We start from the raw sequence: 21,959 nt of genomic DNA on the forward strand, positions 1-21,959 counted from the left end.
AGCAAAGGCTGCATGACTTCTGCTTAGGTGTGTTAGAGCAGAGATCCTTTTTCAGGTATGAGTTGGACTAGGTGGTTTCTCAGAACTCTTATAACTCCACAATTTTTAGATTTTGTGAGAGCTGCCAGTTCCTACATTTTATTGTTTGTACTTTCTATTTCCTCAGGAAAAAACGGGTGGTAAGATGCGCCAGAGTCAAAACCAAAGTAAAGAAGTACTGCAAGAATATATTGCTGGTGCAGATAGCGTTATGGAAGACCCTGCAATGAGAGATTTTGTTGTTATGCGAGCCAGAGTGATGGCAGCCAAGTAAGTATACAGTGAGGAATAAACTCTATTTTTAAAGTGACATTGAGGTTTTAAATAGGTCAATATCTTGTTTTTAGGAATTAATACCACCTTATTTTTGTGAAGCTCTTCCAAGGTTCCCAAGAGCTCATTTGAAGAAGCTTGAAGACATCTTAAAGCAAGATATCCATAATGGAACTTTTTATCTTCCCCCCCCCCCAAAGCTGCCCCTTTTCCTAACTTCCCTTTTACTGTAAAGGACACTGATAACCTTTTAGTCACCCAGACTCAAAAACTAGGTGCCATTTTCAACTCTTTAAAAAACTGTCTTCACCTCATCTCACCATATCCAATCAGATGCCAAGTTTTGTCATTTCTACCTTTGTAAATCTCTCATGTATTATCCCTTCTCTCCACACCCCCCCCCCCCCCCCCCCCCAAATCTGGGACAGGCTCTTATCACCTCACACCTGGACTGCTGCAGTAGCCTTCTGCTGGGTCTCCCTACCTCTACTCTCTCCACTCCAGTCCACCTTCCATTTAGCAACCAAAATGATTTCACAAAGTGTAGTCTTGACCATGTCATCCACCTTTTTAGTTAGCTTTGGGGGCTGTTGCCTTTAGGATCAAATAAATATAACATCCTTTGTGATTTGTAAAGCCCTCCATAACCTGGTCTCTTCCTACCTTTCCATCCTTCTTTCACTTTATATCCCCATCCACATATTCCGTGATCCACTGATGTGGTCCTCCTTTTTGTTCCTTAAGCAAGACTATCATCTCCCAATATCCAGTGTTTTTACTTGCTGTTCCCCAGACCTGAAACTCTCTCCTCATCTCCACCTCCTGATTTCCCTAAACTCTCAGCTAAATCCCACTGTCTACAAGAAGCTTTTGTTATCTCTCTTAGTGCCAGTGCTTTCCCGCTGTTGATTATCTCCAGTTTATCCTGAATGGAGCTTGTTTGTCTATCATTTACATGTTCACCATTGTTTATGTATTGTCTCCCTTATTAGACTGAACTCCATGAAAGCATGGGCAGCTTTTCTCCTTTCTTTGAATCTTCAGTGCTGAGCACAGTACCTAGCACATAGTAGGTGATTAATAAAGGCTTAGTTGACTGACAGACTAAAATTCAGAAAATCACCAACCTGTTTAAGGACACAGAGAACAGTTACTAGAATTGTTTTTTCTGACTTCTATTCTCGTATGCTTTCAGTCACACTAGCCTTTGGGGAAAATCTAGCTACACTAAGGAAAATTAATTTTTGAGTAAATATTAATCTTTTTTCTTCCCCCAAGGTTGTTAGGAGCACTTTGTTGCAATATTTGTGATCCAAGTGTAAATGTAGCTTCTCAAGACATTAAACCAGCTGAATCTCTTGGCCAGTTGCTACTTTTCCACCTGAACTCAAAATCTGCTTTGCAAAGGATTAGTGTTTCTTTAGTAATCTGTGAATGGGCTGCTTTACAGAAGGTAAGATATCTTGCTCTATCTTTGAGTTTCAAGTAACCAGTTTCAATTGAACTTACACTTTCACAATAGAAAAAAATGACATTTTTGTGTGGTTCTGTCTACTGTTTGTATGTGAAATCTATCAGATGCATCATACGAGATTAGATTAAATGTTTGTTTCTCCCCAAATGGCTGCTTTAGTCCTAAACTTTCTCCTCACAGGGCCCCCAGTCCTTCAATTGAGTAATCCATTCATATCCATGTTCAACTTCAGCCCTTCATCCTTTAGATCATCATGAAATAGCCCCTTAAAAATATTCAAGTTTAACTCAGTCTCATTGATATTGATAATTCTTTTATGTCCCTCTTAGGCACTATTAAAAGCTTAAAAATGGTTTATGGGTATACATGGTAACCTATTAGGGTGTTCTTTTGGTCCCAGGGAGAAATAAAATTTCTCCTTTTGGTCCCAGCTGTTCATATTTTCAAGCATTCTTTCCAGACATTTCAACTGTAGCTGAAACGCACATCAAAGGTGTGGTAAAATTTTATTGCATTTACATTTCAAAAGTGATACTTGCTAGTTTTGCTTGTTCTTTTAACTATATTTGAGAAATTATGTTTAGCACTTGCTTTGTGAGACATATACATCTCCCTTTCACTTGGTTGTCAGAGCTGAGCCTAAAAAGAACTGTCCTGCTCTGCAGTGATCCAGGCTCCTCTAGGGAGAATCAAGTCTCCCTCCTCCTTTTTAATTTGGAGAGTATACTAGAGAAGCAGTTGGGGTTGTGCATTGACCTTTCTCAGCAGTGAGCAGCAAATGTAGGTACTAAGTGCCTAATCTGAGGATCACCAGAAAGACCATCTCAGTTATGGCTGAGACAGGTAGAGAGAATGAAAGTGCAGTTAAATTGAGAGGCTACTTTCTTTCTATAATTATGTAGTTTTAAATATATGCTCAACCTGGAAGTAGGCTTAAACCATATTTTTCTTCCTATTTAAAAAATTTAGTCACTTAAGAGAATTGCTCTTCTCTTTTAAGTAATTTATAATTTCCATTCCAGAATCTTTTCAGATGCCAATTAATCATTTATCTTGACTATTCTAAAATTTTAAGAGGATTTTCTTGGCTGGGGCAGGGTGGGGGGGAGGAAGGAAGAGAAGAAACTCATGATATTTATGGCTTTTTCATATAGCACCCATATTTGAATCCCATTATATGCGATTTTATTTTAGGAATGTAAAGCTGTTGCCTTAGCTGTGCAGCCACGTTTACTTGGTATCCTGTCAGAACATCTGTATTATGATGAAATTGCTGTTCCATTTACACGAATGCAGAATGAATGTAAACAGCTTATTACATCATTAGCTGATGCACATATTGAAGTTAATAGCAGAGTGAATTACAGTGTGTTTACTATAGATCAAGCTAATGAGCTGGTGAGTTCATGGAACTTTCCATTCCTTAATTTTAGATATGACATGAAATAAAAAATATTAGAAACTATTCAAACCATATTTACCTTAAAAGCAAATTAATTTGTTTTAACTGCTTATTTGGGGGGCACAGTGTGTTTTGTGACAAGATCATTTTTAGTCAGATAACATCCTCTCTTTTAAAATTAGTTCATTGCTTATTCTTAAAACCAGAACTATAGCTTAAGAAGGAAAGTTCATTTCCATCCTTATTTAGGTCATTAGGGGAAAGGTCATAGTTATTATGTCCTCCTTTCCTGGAATTATATTTTCCTTTCCTATAATTTTCAAATTCTGAAGAATAGATTCAGATATATTGTTCTACCTGTTCCACCTTAATATTTATCTATTCTCCTTAATTTGATCCCACCTAGTCTGCATCAAATAAAAAAAATTTTTAAAAAGGAGAAAGAAAAGATTTCTCCTATCTCTGCACTATTCCATTTTCCTTTTCAAATGACCAAGACAAGGAGATATAATTACTTTAGGTCCTTTACTTGAGTTCTGGAATAAGGCATGAAGTAACATTCTTATCTCATTGATATTAGGGATCTTTGTCCTTTGCCTGTCTAGCCTAAGGAGAGATGAGTAGATGAATACTGACTTAAGTATAACTGTGAGGAAAAGCTTGCTATTGCCATTTTCCTTCTAGGCTCCCTATCTTTTAAATTTGATCCTCTGGATTATAGAATTTCTCTAAATTTGTCAAAGCATATTTTTGAATTAAATACTGATTTTTGCACATAAAATGCTTTACCAAAGATGGATGATGACTTGAATTTTTACTTTGCTGTACAACAAATTTTAATTTTTGCATTCAATTTATCTCTTAATTTACTACTAGATTTTTCCTGTAAGTGATCTAACCTTTCAGTGGCACTTCTGAATGCTTTTTAAAAGACTTAAGTTAAAAATGTGCCCACTTGCTTAAGCTGACTCATAATTCAACTACTAATTAGACAAAAAGATTGTTAGTGTGGGCCGGCTAGGTGGGGCTCTGAATAGAGCACTGTCCCTGGAGTCAGGAGGACCTGAGTTCAAATTCGCCTCAAGCATTTAACACTTACTAGCCTTGTGACTTTAGGCAATTCACTTAACCCAAATTGGCCCCTCCAAAAAAAAAAAAAAAGATTTTTAGACTTCACATTTTGTTATCTAAATCAGTGAATAGACATTCATTGATTAAAAATTAGTTGCTAATGACCATGGTGCAGTGGGAAAAACTTTGAATTTCTTGTCAGAATACTTGGATTCAAATCCTGGCTCTTCTACTTACTGCTACCCTACGATTTGGGCAAATTTTTAGCCCACACTTCATTTTCATTTATAAAATGGAGATGGAGGGAAGGGGACAGGTGCTGGATGATCTCTCCAGCTTTTTCAACATTAAACCCAGTGATAACATCGAACTTAGTCAACTGTTCAAAAGCTATTTTAGATACTTCTTTCTTCTCCATTGGCCACCTTAAGCTATTTCCTTGTTCATTAGCACCTTCTTCAGAGGGAGGGCTGGGAGAAAAGAGTGGGTTATAAGGTTTAGAATTAGCAAAGTGATCTTTGAGATCACTTAGTCCAAACTACCTCATTTCAGATAATGAAGCAGAAACCTAAAAACCCAGAATCCCACTTACCTAGAATGACGTAAGTAGCAGAGCTAGAGTTTGAATGCATGTCGTCTACATTGAAATCTGCTGTCTTTTTCATCACCCAGCTTCACTGTTGATAGTAATTGTTGTTTGATAGCCTGTCCTCATAAAAATATCCTATTAAAAGAACTTGAAAGTTCTTTTTTTTTTTTTTTAAATAAAATGAGCTCTTCCTGGGGAATTCAAACAAATTAAGTCTAGGATATGATGGTTGATACAAAGTAGACATTCTTTAACTATTTGCTCTCTGTGTGTTTTTAATAGGTCACTACTGTTTTTAATGAAGTCACATCATCTTTCAGTTTAAGTCCAAAAGTATTACAGCATTTAGATAATAAGCGGCAACAAGTTCAAATGACTGTTGCAGAAACAAATCAGGAATGGCAGGTGCTGCAATTGAGAGTCCATACATTTGCTGCATGCGCAGTTGTGAATTTACAGCAGCTTCCAGAAAAATTAAACCCTGTAATAAAACCATTAATGGAGACTATTAAGAAAGAAGAAAATACACTAGTACAGAATTATGCTGCTATGTGCATAGCGAAATTACTGCAGCAGTGTACATCAAGAACTCCTTGTCCCAATTCAAAGATTATTAAAAACCTCTGTAGTTCACTGTGTGTGGACCCACATCTTACTCCTTGTGTCGCATGTCCAGCACCACCCCAAAGCAGCCATGAAAATTCTAAAGGTATCTATTTGAAACTTCCATGTGGGGTGGGAGGGAAAATATGAAAATATGTAAAAATATGAAAATAATATGAAAATATGTTCATTTGTTTCTCCATATAATTTAAATATACATCTATAACTTGCTATAGATTTTTTCTAAACATGGTAGAACCTTGCTATAACTGAATTTAGTTACTATTCTGATAGCTTGAATTTATGGTGGATAAAATAATATCTTCCCTACTAACTAGTAGTAGTTATACTATATGTGTTTGGAGGAAATCCTAATACAAGAAACATCTAAGATAGATGTCGGCCTTCTGTGCCAATATTAGCACTATGAAAAAATTCATTTGCCTGGTAGGTCTGAGAAGAGATGAGAGAAAAGGGGATTAAATCATTTCAAATGTAGTGTAACATAATTACTCTCACTGAAGTTTTCTCATTTTCTGAATTGACACATTGAATTCTGGAACAGTTGTAAAGCACATCAATCTGAAAAACCTTATATTTTGACTTTTCCCTAATGAAGTAGTCTCTAGGGTGATAAGTGGAGATGAGAACTGCTTCATGCATTCTAGTGCCTTGGGAGCAGATTCAATATATGAAAGTATATAACACAATTTCTCTAATAACTTATATGAGATATATCGCTAAGTTCTGTTAATAATATTTTGGGAAAGCAGATTGTCACAAATATGTCCTGTGAACTTAATGGGGGAAAAAAACACAAGCCATATAAAATATATCTTGCAAAAACACCACATAACCCAACAGAGAGTGATCTCAGCATCTTACAAATTATAATCCTCTCTCTTCCCTTGCAATTCTCTCTCTGTTATCTGCTACCACTCAAAAACAGTATTTTACAAAGGATTTTTTTTTCTGAAGTTTATATTGACTATGGATATGCAAAAGAGATTTTTTGAAATGTTTTTATTTTCTTGTGATACATTCTTACATATTATTTCTGGTATATTTGAAGAAAGAAAAATCAATCCTACAATTTTCTAATGAACTTTTATACTTTTAAGTGACAGGTTCTTTAGACATGAGGATGTTGAAGTAGCAAAAAAAATGTTTTTAAGTACTGCAAATCAAAATATCACTCAGTGTCAAAATAAAAAGTATTCTTTGTAGGAGTAGATCACAACAATTTAAATGTACTTTTTCTTTATATTCTATGTAAGTTTGTCATTATTGAATTTTATTAGATTTTGTCACTGTTAATCTTCTATAATGTGACTTTTTTTCCTGAGGACAAAATACGGATAAAGATGGAATGCATCACACTGTCACTAAGCACAGAGGTATAATCACACTCTACAGGCATCAGAAAGCTGCTTTTGCCATCACAAGCAGACGTGGCCCTACTCCTAAAGCAGCAAAAGCTCAGCTTGCAGATTTTCCCCCAGGAAGCAGTGGAAATATCCCTGCTGAACTGGATGAGGTACATATTTTCGATTTGTATTCCTTTGGTTTTTAAATACAAACAAACCATGTACATCATTGATTAATTTTGTCACCATTTTAATATCCCAAAATACATTTAGCATTTCAAAGTAAAAGGACCTTGATTGTCATGAAATAAATCTACCAATAAGTGTTTGTAGCAGTCTAGCCTTTAGGGTTAGAAAATCTACCAATTTACTTAAAATTTTTCTCACCTGCTGGAATTTTTATCAACTAATCCTTCATAAATGCTCTCAAAGTAGTAAACCTTAGTTGTATTCTGTAGTAGTTCACAAACTTCAGATAACTCCATTATCTATGTTACAGTAAGCAACAGCTAAAATACAGCCTAAATATCTGCAGAAAGAGGTTTATTGCAAATTTTTCATCTTTAATTTTTAAAAATTGTCATGAATAAATAAGAACTGTCTGTGACCCTTTAAAAAAATTCCTTTAGTAAAAATACCAGTTCTTAGAGAGAGTTAATTAATTTTACATGCTTCTACATTTACTTTTTCTTTTTTATGTTACTTTTTAACTTATCCATCTATCCCTGAAATAACAGTTGTGGTTTGTTGGTGGTGGTGGTGGGGTTTTTTTTTTTTCTTTTTTGGAAGGCAGTTGGGGTTAAGTGACTTGCCCAAGGTCACATGGCTAATTTTTGTGTTAAGTATCTGATGCAAGATTTGAACTCAGATCCTCCTGACTCCAGGGCGGTACTCTATTAGTTCAAGTATGATACTTGTTCTGTCTCTGATACTTGCTGGCTCTTTGACTCTGAGCAGTTAATTAACTTTAAACGTTTCATGCCACAGGCAGCTTTCAAGTAGGTGCCATTCTGCTTTGGTAGAGGAGATTTCCTCAAGGAGAATTGCCTACCCTAATGAAAAATCCTCAGATGCTATTGAAATTCATTGTATATTTTGATGTGCTTTTGTGTTTTGATTCAGGCCTATTGTTTTCATTAGGATAGGGAGCTCCCAATGTAGGCACTCCCTCCAGTGATACATGGTGGTAAGTCATCTATACTGTATAGTTGTGTTAACATACTTCAAAAGATGCTTCATAAAAATAGAAAATTGGGGCAGCTAGGTGGAGCAGTGAATAGAGCACCGGCCCTGGAGTCAGGAGGACCTGAGTTCAAATCTGGCCTCAGACACTTGACATGCTTACTAGCCCTGTGACTTTGAGCAAGTCACTTAACCCCAGTTGCCCTCCAAAAAAAAAAGAGAGAGAGAGAAAATTAGAGTTTGCACTCCTGATTTGACTTTCAGCAGACTGAGCATACAGGAAAAATTCAGAATTCATGAGAAATTATTAGATTTTGATTAGAACTATAAGAAGGTGGCCACAGTTAGGAAAGACACAATTGGAAAGGTGCAATTAAAATAATAAAAAGATTATGCAGCACAAATCAGGATTTGTTTAGCAGGACAGTCTAGAGCCTGGGAGTCCCAGTTTTTCAAATGAAAACTTTTCATTTTAATGTTCATGGATGATGCATGTGGATAAAAAGTAGCAATCTGTAGACATTGTTTTTGAGAAATGACAAGTAATTTATGCCTTTGTACTCCAGTATTCATTTGGAACTTTCATCATATCATTCCAGCTATAATTGGAATCTGTTCTCACTCTCTCTAAGAGACTTGGAGGCAAATTGAGGTTTTTATTTCTAGTTTGACTTTTAAGATGGATTATCCATTAATAAGTACTTTCTAATTGACACATGGTAAATTACCCATGGTATTTAATTTTTTCATTCCTAAAATGGAGCTGTATTAAATGATACCCACTGCCCATTCTAGCTCCGAGAGTAGAGTATACATTGCCAAATAGAAGGTGTGCCTATAAAATATGCATTCAGTAAATATTAAGCACTTTCTACATACTGGACATTATGCTAAGCATTAGCAATATAAAGAAAGGCAAAAAAAAAAAAACCAGTTCCTGCACTCAAAGAGCTTGTACTCTATTGCTAGAAGTGGCATGAAGGCAGCACATACATCCACCAAAAGGTGAAATAATCAGCAGAGGAAAGACACTAGAATTAAGAAGGCTCAAGAAAGGCTTCCTATAGAAAGTGGGATTTTAGCAGGGAATTGCAGGAAGCCAGGAAGTAGAGATGAGAGAGAGAGCGCATTCCAGGCATGAGACGGCCAGAGGAACAACAAGGAGACCAGTGACAAGTATTGGGGTGGAGAGAGAATGAATGACCAGGTTATGCACGTCTTTGAGCACCAAATGGAAGGTTTGTTTGTTTGTTTCTTTTTGGAGGGGGAAGGTAGGGTAATTGAGGTTAAGTGACTTGTCCAAGGTCACACAGCTAGTAAGTGTTAAGTGTCTGAGACCAGATTTGAACTCAGGTCTTCCTGACTCCAGGGCCAGTGCTCTGTTCACTGCACCATCTAACCGCCCCTAAATGGAAATTTTTCTGTTTGATCCTGGAAGTGATGAGGATCCCTGGGATTGAGGAGAGAGTCACATGATCAGACTTTTCACTTTAAAAAGATCACTTTGACAGCTGAATGGCAAGTAGACTGGAATGAGGAGACTTGTGGCAGGCAGACCACCCAGTGGGCCACTAGAATGGTGAAATTGTTGAGTGCCTGCACTGAAAGGACAGTAATGTCAACAGAGAGGAGGGGGCATGTTTGACAGATGTTATGGTGATCAAATAAACAGGACTTATTAACTGGAAATAGGTGAGAGTCGAGGGTGATGCATGTGAGCCTTGCTGAAAAGGAGGAAGGTGGTGCCTTCAACACTAATAGGAAAGTTTAGAGGTGAGAAGATTGAGGGGATAAAAATAATGTTCAGTTTAGATGCCCATAGGAATCCAGTTTGAAACGTTGAGTGGGAATTTGGAGGTGTGAGTGGAGTTTAGGCTGAATAAAGTACATTTAGAACAAGCAGCATAGAGATGGTGTTGGATCCAAGGGAGTCGACAAGATTACCATTTGAAATAGTATAAAGGGAAAGGAGAAGGGGAGGGCCTAGGACAGAGTTCTTTGGAATACCCACAGTTAGTGGATGTGACCTGGAAGAAGAGGAACAAAAAAGACTTAACAAAAGCATTTAGACAGGTGAGAAAACCAGGGTGCAGTAGTGTCATGGAAACCTAGAGAGAAGAGGGTCTCAAGAGGGTGATGAAGAGTAATGATCTTAATTGATAGATGGCCTAATAGCCCTTTTTCAATTCTTATTCCTCTGTAGCCTGACACTCTTTGCGAATGAGGATGGACAAAACAAGTGAGGGGTTTTTTGAGGACAAGGAAGACATAGGTATAGTTTATAGACAGAAGAGTAGTAGCCTGTACACAGGGAGAGACTGAAGTTATGTGAGAGAGTGAGAATGATAAAGGGATCAGTCTTCTGAAGAAGATGAAATGGGATAGGATCACTTGTGTATGCAGAAGGGTTAGTCTTGGCAAGGAGAAGGGCCTACCTCTTAATTTGAGACTGAGGTGAAGAAGGACCCACCTGAGTCATGTGAGATGAGGAGGAGCTTTTTGCAAATGGTTTCACTTTTTTCAGTGAAATATGAAGGCAGGTTATCAGCTGAGAGAGTAAGGAGACAGAGAGTCATGGGAGATTTGAAGAGAAATGAAAAGGTTTCGACGAGCTGCTTTGTTGAGTAGGATAGTCAATTAGGGAATTGACTTGCCATAATGAGGGCCTAATTGAGTTCATGTAACATTCATGGTGGACTCAGTAGCCTTTGAATTCCATTAACTCCCTTTATGCTCTATCTCATACAACTTTTAGTTAATTTTATAATGACTTCCCTTCTGCCATCATAGCAGAACGTTGGCCTTTTGTTTTATACTATAATCAGGTCTTTGATTTGCATTTTTGAACATCTGCTTTGGGGGAAAAAATTGGTGTAGGAAATATTGAATAGTTTTCATAACAATTACAACTTTAAAACTCAGCTCTCCCCTCACCTATCTATGGCTATAGAGTTTTCACAGTAATACTCTTGAGAGTAGTTAAATGTAGTTGTTAATTATTTAACTTAAGACAATAGAATCCTATAGTAGCTCAGGAGCTTGTGGAGAATTGAATCCAATCAAAATACGTTCCAAATGTATTTCATATAATCTAGTAGAAGCATGTAAAATTTATTTGAAAATCTTCCATTGAAGTGTCACTATGATACTTCTTTGTATCTTGGAGGGTTCCCTGAGCCTTTGCCAGCAATGTACAAGCTAAGGAAGGGCTTTATGACTCATACCAAACCATGTATGTGTGTCTTTCAAGGACCAGCCTGGCTAAATTTAGAGAGGGTCATCACCAGAATGTTGTTTGTTCACTAGGTGATGGCATTTTTACTTATGGCATCTAGTGACTACCATCTACCGAGCCATGGAAGGATTGCTTCTGCATCTGTAAAAATGTCTACTCATCCAAGTGAAATCAGATTCTTGGAAGTATTGAATATAAAAACATCTTCCTGCTTTTTCTTTTATTGCCTTTAAAAATTAGTAACTCCTTTTTGACTAACTTTTGTCATTGAAAAGGTATAGAGTAATAGTTTAAAAATGTTTTTGTTCTTTTTAGAACCTTTATGGAACCTTTACCAACTATAAATTCCCTATCAAGTCTTTTGAGTATTATATCAGTAGCATAACTTGTAATTAGATTTTTTTTTTTTTGGAGATGTGAAGGACCTTGGAGGTTATTCAATCCATTTTTACAAAAGAGGAAACTGAGACCCAGAAAAGTTTTCACATGAACATCATCACACAGCTAGCTAATAGAGCTGGGACTAGTTTGTAGTTCTCCTTAGACATGGAAAATATGTTCAGTAATTTTTTTTTTTTTAATTACAAAGAGCCCTTTTTAACAATCCTTGGTCACTTTTTATAATTTGTTGTTTATAATATTTAAATGTTTTGATAGAAGCCTATTTCTCAAGAAAATAATGCTTAATTGTAGGCACAGAAACCATATTTAGTGCAACGGAGAGGGGCTGAATTTACCTTGTCAACTATTGTGAAGCATTTTGGTCGTGAAATGGCTGTAAGGCTACCACATCTCTGGGATGCTATGGTTGGCCCCCTGAGGAATACAATTAATATAAAAAGTTTTGGTATGTATAAATCTTTGCTGATTTTGGTTTTTAAAGGTCTCACCTTTGTGGTGATAAACACACAGCTAAATGGTTCTCATCCATTTATTCCAGACTAGGTTGGTAAGTTATTAATCAAATGGTGGAAAAGGATACAGGTTCATTTTAATTTGCCTCCACTCCATCCTGTATGTGTTTGTGATGTTCCTGATAGCTATTTCCAAAGAAATATTATCAACAGATCATTGTGTTTCACTTCATTGATTATGTGCTGGGCGCAGCGCTGGGTTTTGCCTTAAAAGCAAAATAAACTCCACACTAGGTGGGGTTGCTGAGAATTTATGTCAGCTATTAGACTTAAAAATTAATTGCAAGGTGAAATTGACCTAAAACAGAATATATTTTAATAGATGGAAAGTCCCTACTGGAAAGGGGAGATGGCCCTGCCCAAGAATTGGTGAATTCTCTGCAAGTTTTTGAAACAGCAGCAGCTGCAATGGATACTGAGCTTCATCCTTTGGTAACTAATTGATTCAAGTGTAGTTTTTTTTTTTTAATAGAACAGATAATAGCATTACATTCCTCCATAAAGTATAAGTACTATATTCCTCTGTTATTAGGACTTGAAAATTGTAGCTTTAGTGTCCCTGGAAATGACCTATTTCTGTTCTGTAATTTAGCTAGGCACTTGCACTCTTGACAGGATAGCTCCTGTGGAGCAGAATTAGGTCTGCCGGCTAGGGCTCTCTCTTACTAGAGTTGGGGTGGTGCTCTGTTTCTGATTTTCAGGGTAACATTGCACATGATCCAGGGAGTACATATGGAGGGAAGAGCCCAGCGTGCAGCTGAGCGCTCACTGATGGTGTCACCTACAGAATGTGCACTCCTCTGAGTAGTTTTTCTCGTCATATTAATTGATTTACTTGGCTCTGTCCTCCTCCTCTTGCTCTTGCCTGGTCCTGTTAGAATGAGACATTCATATTTAACTCTGCTTATCTAACATTGAGCTCTTCAGAATATGTCAAAAGTCATCTCATTCATCTTTATAAGATACCTCAGAAAATGAGTGTGTGTATATCTCTGTTTTTACTGGAAGTATTACACCCAATTTTCAAGGTAGGGGATAAAGGTAGAAAGTAATTACTTGCCCATTATATGTAAGCAAGATTTAATCAGAATTCATGTCTTTTGACATGAGAGGGACTAAACATGTAGTCTGAAGACATGAGTTTTAAGCCTAGCACTTCTACTGACTGGTAACTGAGCAGATCCCCACCATTCTGAGCTCCATTTTCCTCATCTTTCGGGTGGACTAGGTCAGTGCTTCTTAAACTGTGGATCATGACTCCATATGGGGTCACAAAAATTTTGACAACAGTAAAAGGTTTCTGAACACACAATGACCAAAAATTAATTAAAATCAAACGCATAATGAATCCAAGGTGCTTCTGGTAGTGCATACCTGTGTTCCATTGGGCAAATTCACTACAGCCTTGGTTCTGAACACAAAGCATACCCTCAGGCTATACAATGCCAACAAAGGCTGCTGAAATGCAATGGGAAAAGTTTAAGAAGCCCTGGATTAAGTTATTTCCATAGTCCCCTTTGGTAGGGGGTGGGATGGTATGCTTTATAAATTTTCTTCTAGTAATAGACTATCTGGTAATTTTGTTTTATACTTCAAGATTCTAAAAAGCACAAAAACAATCTTTACCACCATATTAACTATTCCTTTTTTAAGAGTATGTTTCAATAGACTACTAATTTTTGTAGTCAATTTTGAAAAGATAAAGAGATCATGTTTAAAATCAGGTATTAGAAAAATGCTCCCATTAAATGATATTAAAACAATTTGGAACATATACTGAGTGGGTGTAACTACCAGATTCTCAGATTAACTCCAGCTACATAATAGAATTAAAAAAAAAAATACCTCCACCCACCCCTCAAAAAAAAGTCTTATTCACTTCTAGGAACAGAGAATAGATTGTCATAAACCTTCAGAAGTAAGTATTCTGTAATTCTACAATAGAGACTGCTAGCTCAAAGAAAACAGTCTTCTCCCTTGGCCCTTTGTAAACCTAGCCAAAGGAGAAAAATCCAGGAGAGAATGGAAAGGGAAGGGATGTTTTCTTTACTCTAAATGATACTGAAGTATGTTTTGTCATACACAAAGGTGGTTTTGCCAATTTAGCCCTAGTAAAATACCCTTTTTGTTTTTCCTGTAAAGGCGGTTAATTTGCACAGGGCCAACAGCATCCATTTGGCTGGGATTAGAAGTAAATCCTGTGGCCATGGAACTGCCTAAAATTAACTGGTTCAGACATGTATTGAACCCGTGACTTTAGTCACGGTGTCTGTACTTGCTGAAATAAATGTTGTGATGCAAAAGTTAGATAATAAAAAACTCTATATTTTTTGGATAAACTTTATGTTGTATTTTAGAGGCAGTTTGTTCTAGTGGGTAGCCAGTCTTGAAGCAAAGGAATACCTGGTTTCCGGTTCTGCCTCTGAAACATATTGGTTCTCTGATCCTTGTCAAGTCATTTATTCTCTTATGCTTGAAGCAAAAGATTATAGTTTGTAGAGAAGGATCTAATTTGTATAGGTAGGAGTTTCCTCATTTGGAAGTTCCTTATACTTATGAAATTATAGTAGGTTCAATCTCTGTTCCTATTTCTGTTGGTTGGATCACAAGACACATTATACACTTAGTGTATACAAGAGAAATAAATGTAATAAACAACCATCTTAGGGTTTTCTAAAACATCCAAAAAACATCAGCCCTAGTGACCAGAGATGTAATGAAGCCATAACTGTCTTTACCTCTCCTCCCTTTCTGGTGTTACTGAGAGTTTTATTTTCCAGTCACAGAAATGGAGTTCCTACAGCTGCTTCTTGACTAGTCCAAGATTCAGGAATAAGCCAACCTTTTTCCCCTGCTAGTCTCTATACTTTCTTTCCCTATTTTCTTTTCTTTTTTGTCTGATTTTAAATGCCAAATAAAATGAAAATTTCTATATTCATTGTGGATCAAAAGGAAAGGATTATTCATGAAACTGTAAATATTTTAGGTAGACTTGACTCTTCTTTATGAGTATATTATTTAACATTTAACATCCAAAGCTGTCCTTATTGTCTTTGATTCCTTCTGTTCTCATTTAATTTAGGGGAAAGGGGAAAAGCCCTATTCCTAACCTCTTCCCTTTTATCTACCTTCCCCCAAATAGAACAAAAAATAAAGAAAAAAACCATTTAACAAATATGTAGTCAGTCAAAACAAATTCCTGTGTTGGCCACATTGGAAAAACAAATATCTAATTCTGAATCTTAAGTTTTTGGGGAGGAGTTTTTTGTTTGTATCTTCCCCCAATTTTAATTTTCTTTTTTTAAAAAATATTTTATTTTCCCTAATTACATGTAAAAACAATTTTTTACATTCTTTTTTTTTTTAATCTGAGTTCTAAATTCTGTCCCTGAGATGGTAAGCAATCTGAAATACATTATACATGTGCAATCGTGCAAAATATTTCTGCATTAGTCATTTTGTGGAATTAAACCCCATTTTATTTTCTGATAGGCAAATCTTTAAAGAGTCTTACAGGTTTTTGACCAAAGTTGGAGAAAGGAGATACTGAATGCCCTAGAGAGGTGGTTGAAGAACCAGTGATTCTGATTTTTTTCTTTTTAAGAGTGGAAATACTTTATCATTGTTTGTAATATATTGTTATTCAGTATTGTTATGATGCATTTTTGTAGGGTTTTGTTTTAAAATGAAGTTAAGAGGTGGCATGGAATGGTGGCTAGAGAGCTAGTATTAGAATCAAGAGGATCTGGGCTCCTGTCCTTTCTTTAACACATACCAGTGATCATGGACAAGTCACCTAACCTTTCAGTGCTCCCACACTGCCTCATCAGACTCTGAGATGGAGAATAATTGCCAGTCTGTATTGGTAAAGGGAGTTTGTACCCGAGGAGCTCCTCATACCATTGAAATCATAGTCGCTACCAAAAAATATTCTGAGCAAAATTTCTTTTGAGAATTTCATGATACATTTTAAAATCCTTGATGTCTCCTGAGGGTGGGATGAAGGGAGGGTAGGGTGGTAATTAAACCAGTGTTCAGACTCACTCTAGATTATTAACCACCCACTTGAATATAGTGCTAAGATACATTTGTTGCATAACTTGTGTTCTAATTGAGTTTTTCTTTCCAGTTGGTACAGCATTTGCCCCATCTATACATGTGCCTTCAATACCCCAACACTGCAGTGAGGCACATGGCTGCTCGTTGTGTAGGAGTCATGAGCAAAATAGCTACCATGGAAACAATGAATATTTTTTTAGAGAAGGTTCTTCCCTGGATAGGAGCAATTGATGATAGTACCAAACAAGAAGGTGCAATTGAAGCACTTGCCTGTATCCTTTTTAAAAAAAAAAGTCTTTGGGAAACTGCTAAAAGTGACTGGTGAGTCACTTTGAATCAATCAAAATTTTGTATTACAAGATCTTATAGACAAATGTGATTTGTGTATGTGATTGTGTATACTTATTTTATAGATGATATGTTTGTTTCTGTAGCAAACAAAATTTTACAACATGGAGTTTCCCATACTCGTGACATCAGAAATCTAGACTTCTTTCCCCAAATTTCTGATAACCAAGTACCCCAATGAGCATTCCTCAAGCCTACAAAAATATTTGAAAAATTCAATCTAATCACAATTCAAAAAAAAACATTTTTTTGAACACCTGCTAAACAAGGTACGTTTAAGTGCTGACAAATTCATTTGTAAATGAATTGTGTTTAGAAAATGTGTTTATATCTTAGAACTTATTTTATCATAAGGACAATATTAGATGTTAATTAGGTTCATAGAGCAAAGAATAAAAGTACATTTATCCTATAATGTAACCACAATATAATATTAATAATACTGTTTCACCTACCTTCCATATTATTAAGGGCAGGGTTTTTGAGATAAGTCTGATCTGGCTAACCAACAAAAAGTTGTTAATTCTCCACAATGCCACATTTGAATGACAGAATACGTTTTTCTGACTATAAAACCCATGGTATTCTGGTTTGAAAAATAGGGAAGTTGAACAACATCTGGGGAGACCAGAGGGACCACCTCCAGATTTGAGATTCCCCTGTGCCCATAGTGTTAACACTTATCTTAATGTCTCTTGTGTTAACATCTATGTCTAAGATGAGAATTCTTAACCAAAAAAAAAAAAAAAAAGATAGAGACCATCTCCTAAAGTAAAATAGTTTTGTTTATGAATTTCAAATTTAGTAACTAAATGATGGACATTTATTTGCAAACCTTGATTTTAGCTTAGAGTTTTAAATTTATTCTATTTTAAAATGGGTATTGAAAGAAAACAGGCCAATCTTGAGAGTTTATTTTTACCTCTAAAAACTAATTGGATTTATTTGTCTGAATCAAATTGATTCTTCTAAGAATGAATGAAATAATGTTATGTGCTTTAAATTTTTAGGGATGAAAGCATTCCAGAAATGTCATTTACTATCATAAAATTGTCTTTTATCTATATAAATTCTAAAATTGTCTTAAACCTATAATATTGTTATTTGTTCTTTATTTAAGAGTATGACAGCAAAATTAACCTTTTGCATATGTAAATAAAATTTTGGTTCTCATTTCACTAGCTTAAAAGGATATCCATTAATGAAAATTATTTTTAGGTTCATTCAGAAGAACTGTGAAGCTCTGTTGTGAAAATGACAGCCTCAATATTTCTGATTATATTGCCTTGTGTGATTAGATTCAGAATCAACCAAAGCTTTCCTTAATCATTTATTCAAGCTGTAATGGAACAACTAGATGTTGGCATTGTTCCATATATCGTTCTTTTAGTTGTACCTGTATTGGGAAGAATGAGTGATCAGACGGACAGTGTACGGTTCATGGCTACACAATGCTTTGCAACATTAATTAGGCTAATGCCACTTGAGGTAAATTGAAAAGGTGGTATCTTTTGCTTATTTTATTGTATCAAATATTTTGTAATTCTCTATAGTGCTTGAAAAGTAATTTTTTAAAGAGTTTGCAGGTAACTTTTACATCTATGCCTAGGATGAGGATTCTTAACCCAAAAAAAAGACCGTTTCCTAAAGTAAAATAGTTTTGCTTATGAAATTGGAAAAGAAAAAACCTTATATGTACAAAGTCATTGCAACTAGGATAAGAAGGAAGGTTATCAATTGCTTTTAAAGAATCTTTGAATCAGATATCAGTGAAAAAGGTCTGATATCCAAGATTTGTCATAAGTTAACACACCTGGATTCAAAATGCAAACCTGAAGGTATTATACTTACCTTACCTATCACTTAATCCCATCTCATAAACCATGCTTCTTCTTGTCTTTTTTCATTTCTTTCCCTCTACCTAGAATGACTTGCTTTTTTCTACCTATCCAAAAATCTTATCCTTACTTCACAACTTAACTCAAATCCTATCTTTTTGAGTTATCTTTCCCCCAAAATATTTCTTGACCCTTTTTTATGTACTCATGGCACTGTCTAAACAGTGCATCAGAACTAAAATGTCCACACTTTTTGAACCAGAGATCCTATTACTAGGCATATATACCCCCAGGATGTCAAAGACTGAATTTTGAATTCAAGTGGAGGTGAGTGTTAATAGCTTTTTCTTTTAGTAATGTTTTGGGATGTAATAGTAGTACTAACTGGCTTCCGAAGTAGGCCTGCAAAATTTTAGCCAGTTCTGAAAAACAAAATTATATGCACAAAGATAATGTGTCTACTAGTGCTATTGTTACGGCCTCTCAACTAGTGGGCAAAAGGAAGGAAAAGAGAAGACGGGTGCCAGAGTGAAAAGAACATGGGACAAGGACTCTAAACTATAGTTCTATGTCTGAGATCAGTTAGTTGTGTGATCTCTCTTGTGGCTAAACTCCTCGAAAAAGCCATCTATATTTGGCACCTCCACTTCCTTTTGTTCTCACTCTTTTAAACCTTCTGTAGTTTGCCTTCTGACCTCTTCATTTAACTGAAACCCCTCTCTCTCTAAAGCTACCAGTGATCCTTTAATTGCCAATATTTAATGACCTTTTCTCATCCTTCTTAACCTCTCTGTGGGCTTTCATGCTGTTGATAACCCTCTTCTCGAAGCTCTCTGTGGTTTTGGGGGCACTGCCCTCTCCTACCTGTCCACTCCATCTCAGTCTCCTTTGAATCTTCTTTTAGATTATGCTTGCTGATAGTGTCCCCCAGGCTCTGTCCTGGGCCTTCTTTTCTTCTCCCTTTACACCATTTCCTTTGGTGATCTCTTCAACACCCATGGAATCAATTATCTCTGTGTAGATGATTCTCAGATCTATTTATTTAGCCATGATTTCTCTCCTGACATCTAGTCCAGCAACACCAGCTGTGCCTCTTTGGACATCTCCAGCTGGATAATCTGAAACATTTCAAACTCGATTATGTTCATATCTTTTCCCCTAAATCATCCTATCTTCTGAACCTTCCTATTAATGTCAACAGTACCATCATTCTCCCGGTTGCCCAAGCTTACATCCTTGGTGTCATCCTTGATCCCTCATTCATACTTACTGCACAAATATAATCTGTTGCTAAGTCTTATTGTTTCTACCCTCACAGCTTCTCTAGCATATTTTCTCTTCTCGCCGCTCATACCAATCCCTCTCTCCCCCTTCATCCTCCACTAGCCATCAAATCAATCTTCCTAAAGCATAGGTCTGACCATGTTACCTACCTGTTCAGTAAACTCCACTGGTTCCCTGTTACCTCTTAGGATCAGATATAAAGTCTTTTACATTCTGACCTCTTCCTACCTTGCTGTTCCTTGTACCTGACATTCTCTTGACTCAGTACCTTTTCACTGATTATCCCCCATGAGTGAAATAATCTCCCTTTATTCTGACTTCATTAAAGATTCATCTCAGATTTCAGTTTTTTCAAGAAACTTTTCACAGTCTCCTCCTCTTGCTAGTTCCTGTCCTCTGAGATTACCTCCATTTACAGTACATGTGTATATATACATGTATATAGATCAGTAAACTAGTGGTCAGTAATCTCATTTTCACATATATATGCGCATGTGTACACATGTGCACACACATCTTGTACTACTTACTTATTTGAATGGTTACTTTTCCTATTAAAAGGTGAACTCCTTGGGGCAGCTAGGTGGCGCAGTGAATAGAACACTGGCCCTGGAGTCAGGAGGACCTCAGTTCAAATGTGACCTCAGACACTTAACACAATAATTAGCTGTGTGACCTTGGGTAAGTCACTTAACCCCAATTGCCCTCCAAAAAAGCAAAAAAAAAAAGGTGAACTCCTTTAGGACAGGGACTGTTTATTTTTAATTTTTGTCTGTATGTCCCCAACACAATACAGTGCCTGGCACATACATTGTATGTGCTTAATAAATTCTTGTTGATTAACTGACTGGTTAGTCCTCTCTTGATCTCCGTTTCTTTGTCTATAAAATGAAGGTATTGGACTAGGTGACTTGTTTGTTCAATTTTGTTTTGTTTTTTTCAAACTAAGATCCATTTTTTCTCCCTCCTGTTCCCCATTGAGAAAGCAAGAAAAAATTAAACTCCTTGGTACAAATATGTATAATCAACCAAAATACATTCTAGGATCAGGTATGCGCCCCTTTCTCCACCCAAAAAATTGTTTCTGAACCTGAACTCTGGGACTAAGTGACTTGTGAGATCCTTTGACTAGAATTTTATAGCTGTGATCTTATTGTCAATAAGGAGCCACCTTATGTAGGGTTGCGTTAAATTTTTTTTATCTATGATGAAAACCATACTTGGAAATGAATCTGTGTTTATAATGTAAAAGATGAATTGCAGCTTGAGCAAAATAGAGCTAGGGTGACCATTTGGGTCATTACTGTAGTCTCAGCTTAAGATGGTAAAAGATGTAAAGGAATATCTTGGTATAGAAGAAAGAACATTGGACTTGGATACATGACCTAGTTTTGAGGACCAATTCTAACGTTTTTTTAACCCTGAGACCTTGGGAAAGTAGCAGTTTTTCTCAGCCTCAGTTCCCTCATTTATACAAGAGATAATACCTGCACTTCCTACTTTAAGAATTGTAATGAGAATCAAATAAGATAATATATATAAAGTTCTTAGTGACTTTTAACATTTTTGGTGCTGTCCAAATGTAATCTTATACTTTAACATATTTGTGGAATACACCTGAGTGGTAGTTTTATAATTGGTAAAGAAGAACCAAATATAAATATTTGATACTAATGGAAAATTGCCGTGAAAAAAAAGTTAACTTTTTTTTTTTCAGAACAGTTCCACCTGTGTCAGATTTATAAAAGTATTTTTCTAAGTGGCATTTAATTTTCCATAACTCAGAAGCCAAATTCTGTTTATTGTGTGTAATGTGTTATATATAATATCATTTGTTAATTGTTGATTTACTAATGTTTATTAAAGCTCTGGAGGAAGATAAACTGAGATCCTTGAGTTCTGGGTCTCTCAGGACAGCTCCTAACCTTATTTCTCTTCCCACTATACCTGTTCCTTTAGCTTACTCACAGCTTTTTGGCCAGTTTGGGAGTCAAAGAGAAGAAGCCAAATGTTGCAGTGATTTTTTTTTCATTCTGACATTATTAGAATTAATTTTGCCGTGTTCTTTGGGTGGGGGCGGTTAAGGCAGGGCAATTGGGGTTGACTGACTTGCCCAAGGTCACACAGCTATTAAGTGCTAAATGTCTGAGGCCGGATTTGGACTCAGGTCCTCCTGACTCTAGGGCCAGTGCTCTATTCACCGGCGCCACCTAGCTGCCCCCTGCTGTGTTCTTTTTGTACATTCTGAGGCTAGTATTGAAATACTTTAGTTTTGTCTTGG

At 36.2% G+C, this 21,959-nt stretch overlaps 1 protein-coding gene across 2 annotated transcripts in view; it reads left to right on the forward strand.

Moving 5' to 3' along the window:
- The window catches only part of BTAF1 (B-TFIID TATA-box binding protein associated factor 1), a 119,114-nt gene that overhangs the window by 72,531 nt on the left and 24,624 nt on the right, over positions 1 to 21,959 (forward strand). For both annotated transcript variants that reach the window (XM_069099223.1, XM_069099224.1), the window contains exons 17-25: positions 167 to 309; positions 1,591 to 1,765; positions 2,981 to 3,184; positions 5,131 to 5,557; positions 6,798 to 6,988; positions 11,929 to 12,082; positions 12,472 to 12,581; positions 16,279 to 16,480; positions 17,896 to 18,044. In XM_069099223.1, coding sequence (XP_068955324.1) covers positions 167 to 309; positions 1,591 to 1,765; positions 2,981 to 3,184; positions 5,131 to 5,557; positions 6,798 to 6,988; positions 11,929 to 12,082; positions 12,472 to 12,581; positions 16,279 to 16,480; positions 17,896 to 18,044 — 1,755 coding nt within the window. The remainder of the gene's footprint in view (positions 1 to 166; positions 310 to 1,590; positions 1,766 to 2,980; positions 3,185 to 5,130; positions 5,558 to 6,797; positions 6,989 to 11,928; positions 12,083 to 12,471; positions 12,582 to 16,278; positions 16,481 to 17,895; positions 18,045 to 21,959) is intronic.

The sequence above is a fragment of the Petaurus breviceps genome, unplaced genomic scaffold (assembly GCF_028583685.1).
Source record: "Petaurus breviceps papuanus isolate PSGF00001 unplaced genomic scaffold, PetGlider_PUasm1.0 37, whole genome shotgun sequence".
Taxonomy (NCBI): Eukaryota; Metazoa; Chordata; class Mammalia; order Diprotodontia; family Petauridae; genus Petaurus; species Petaurus breviceps.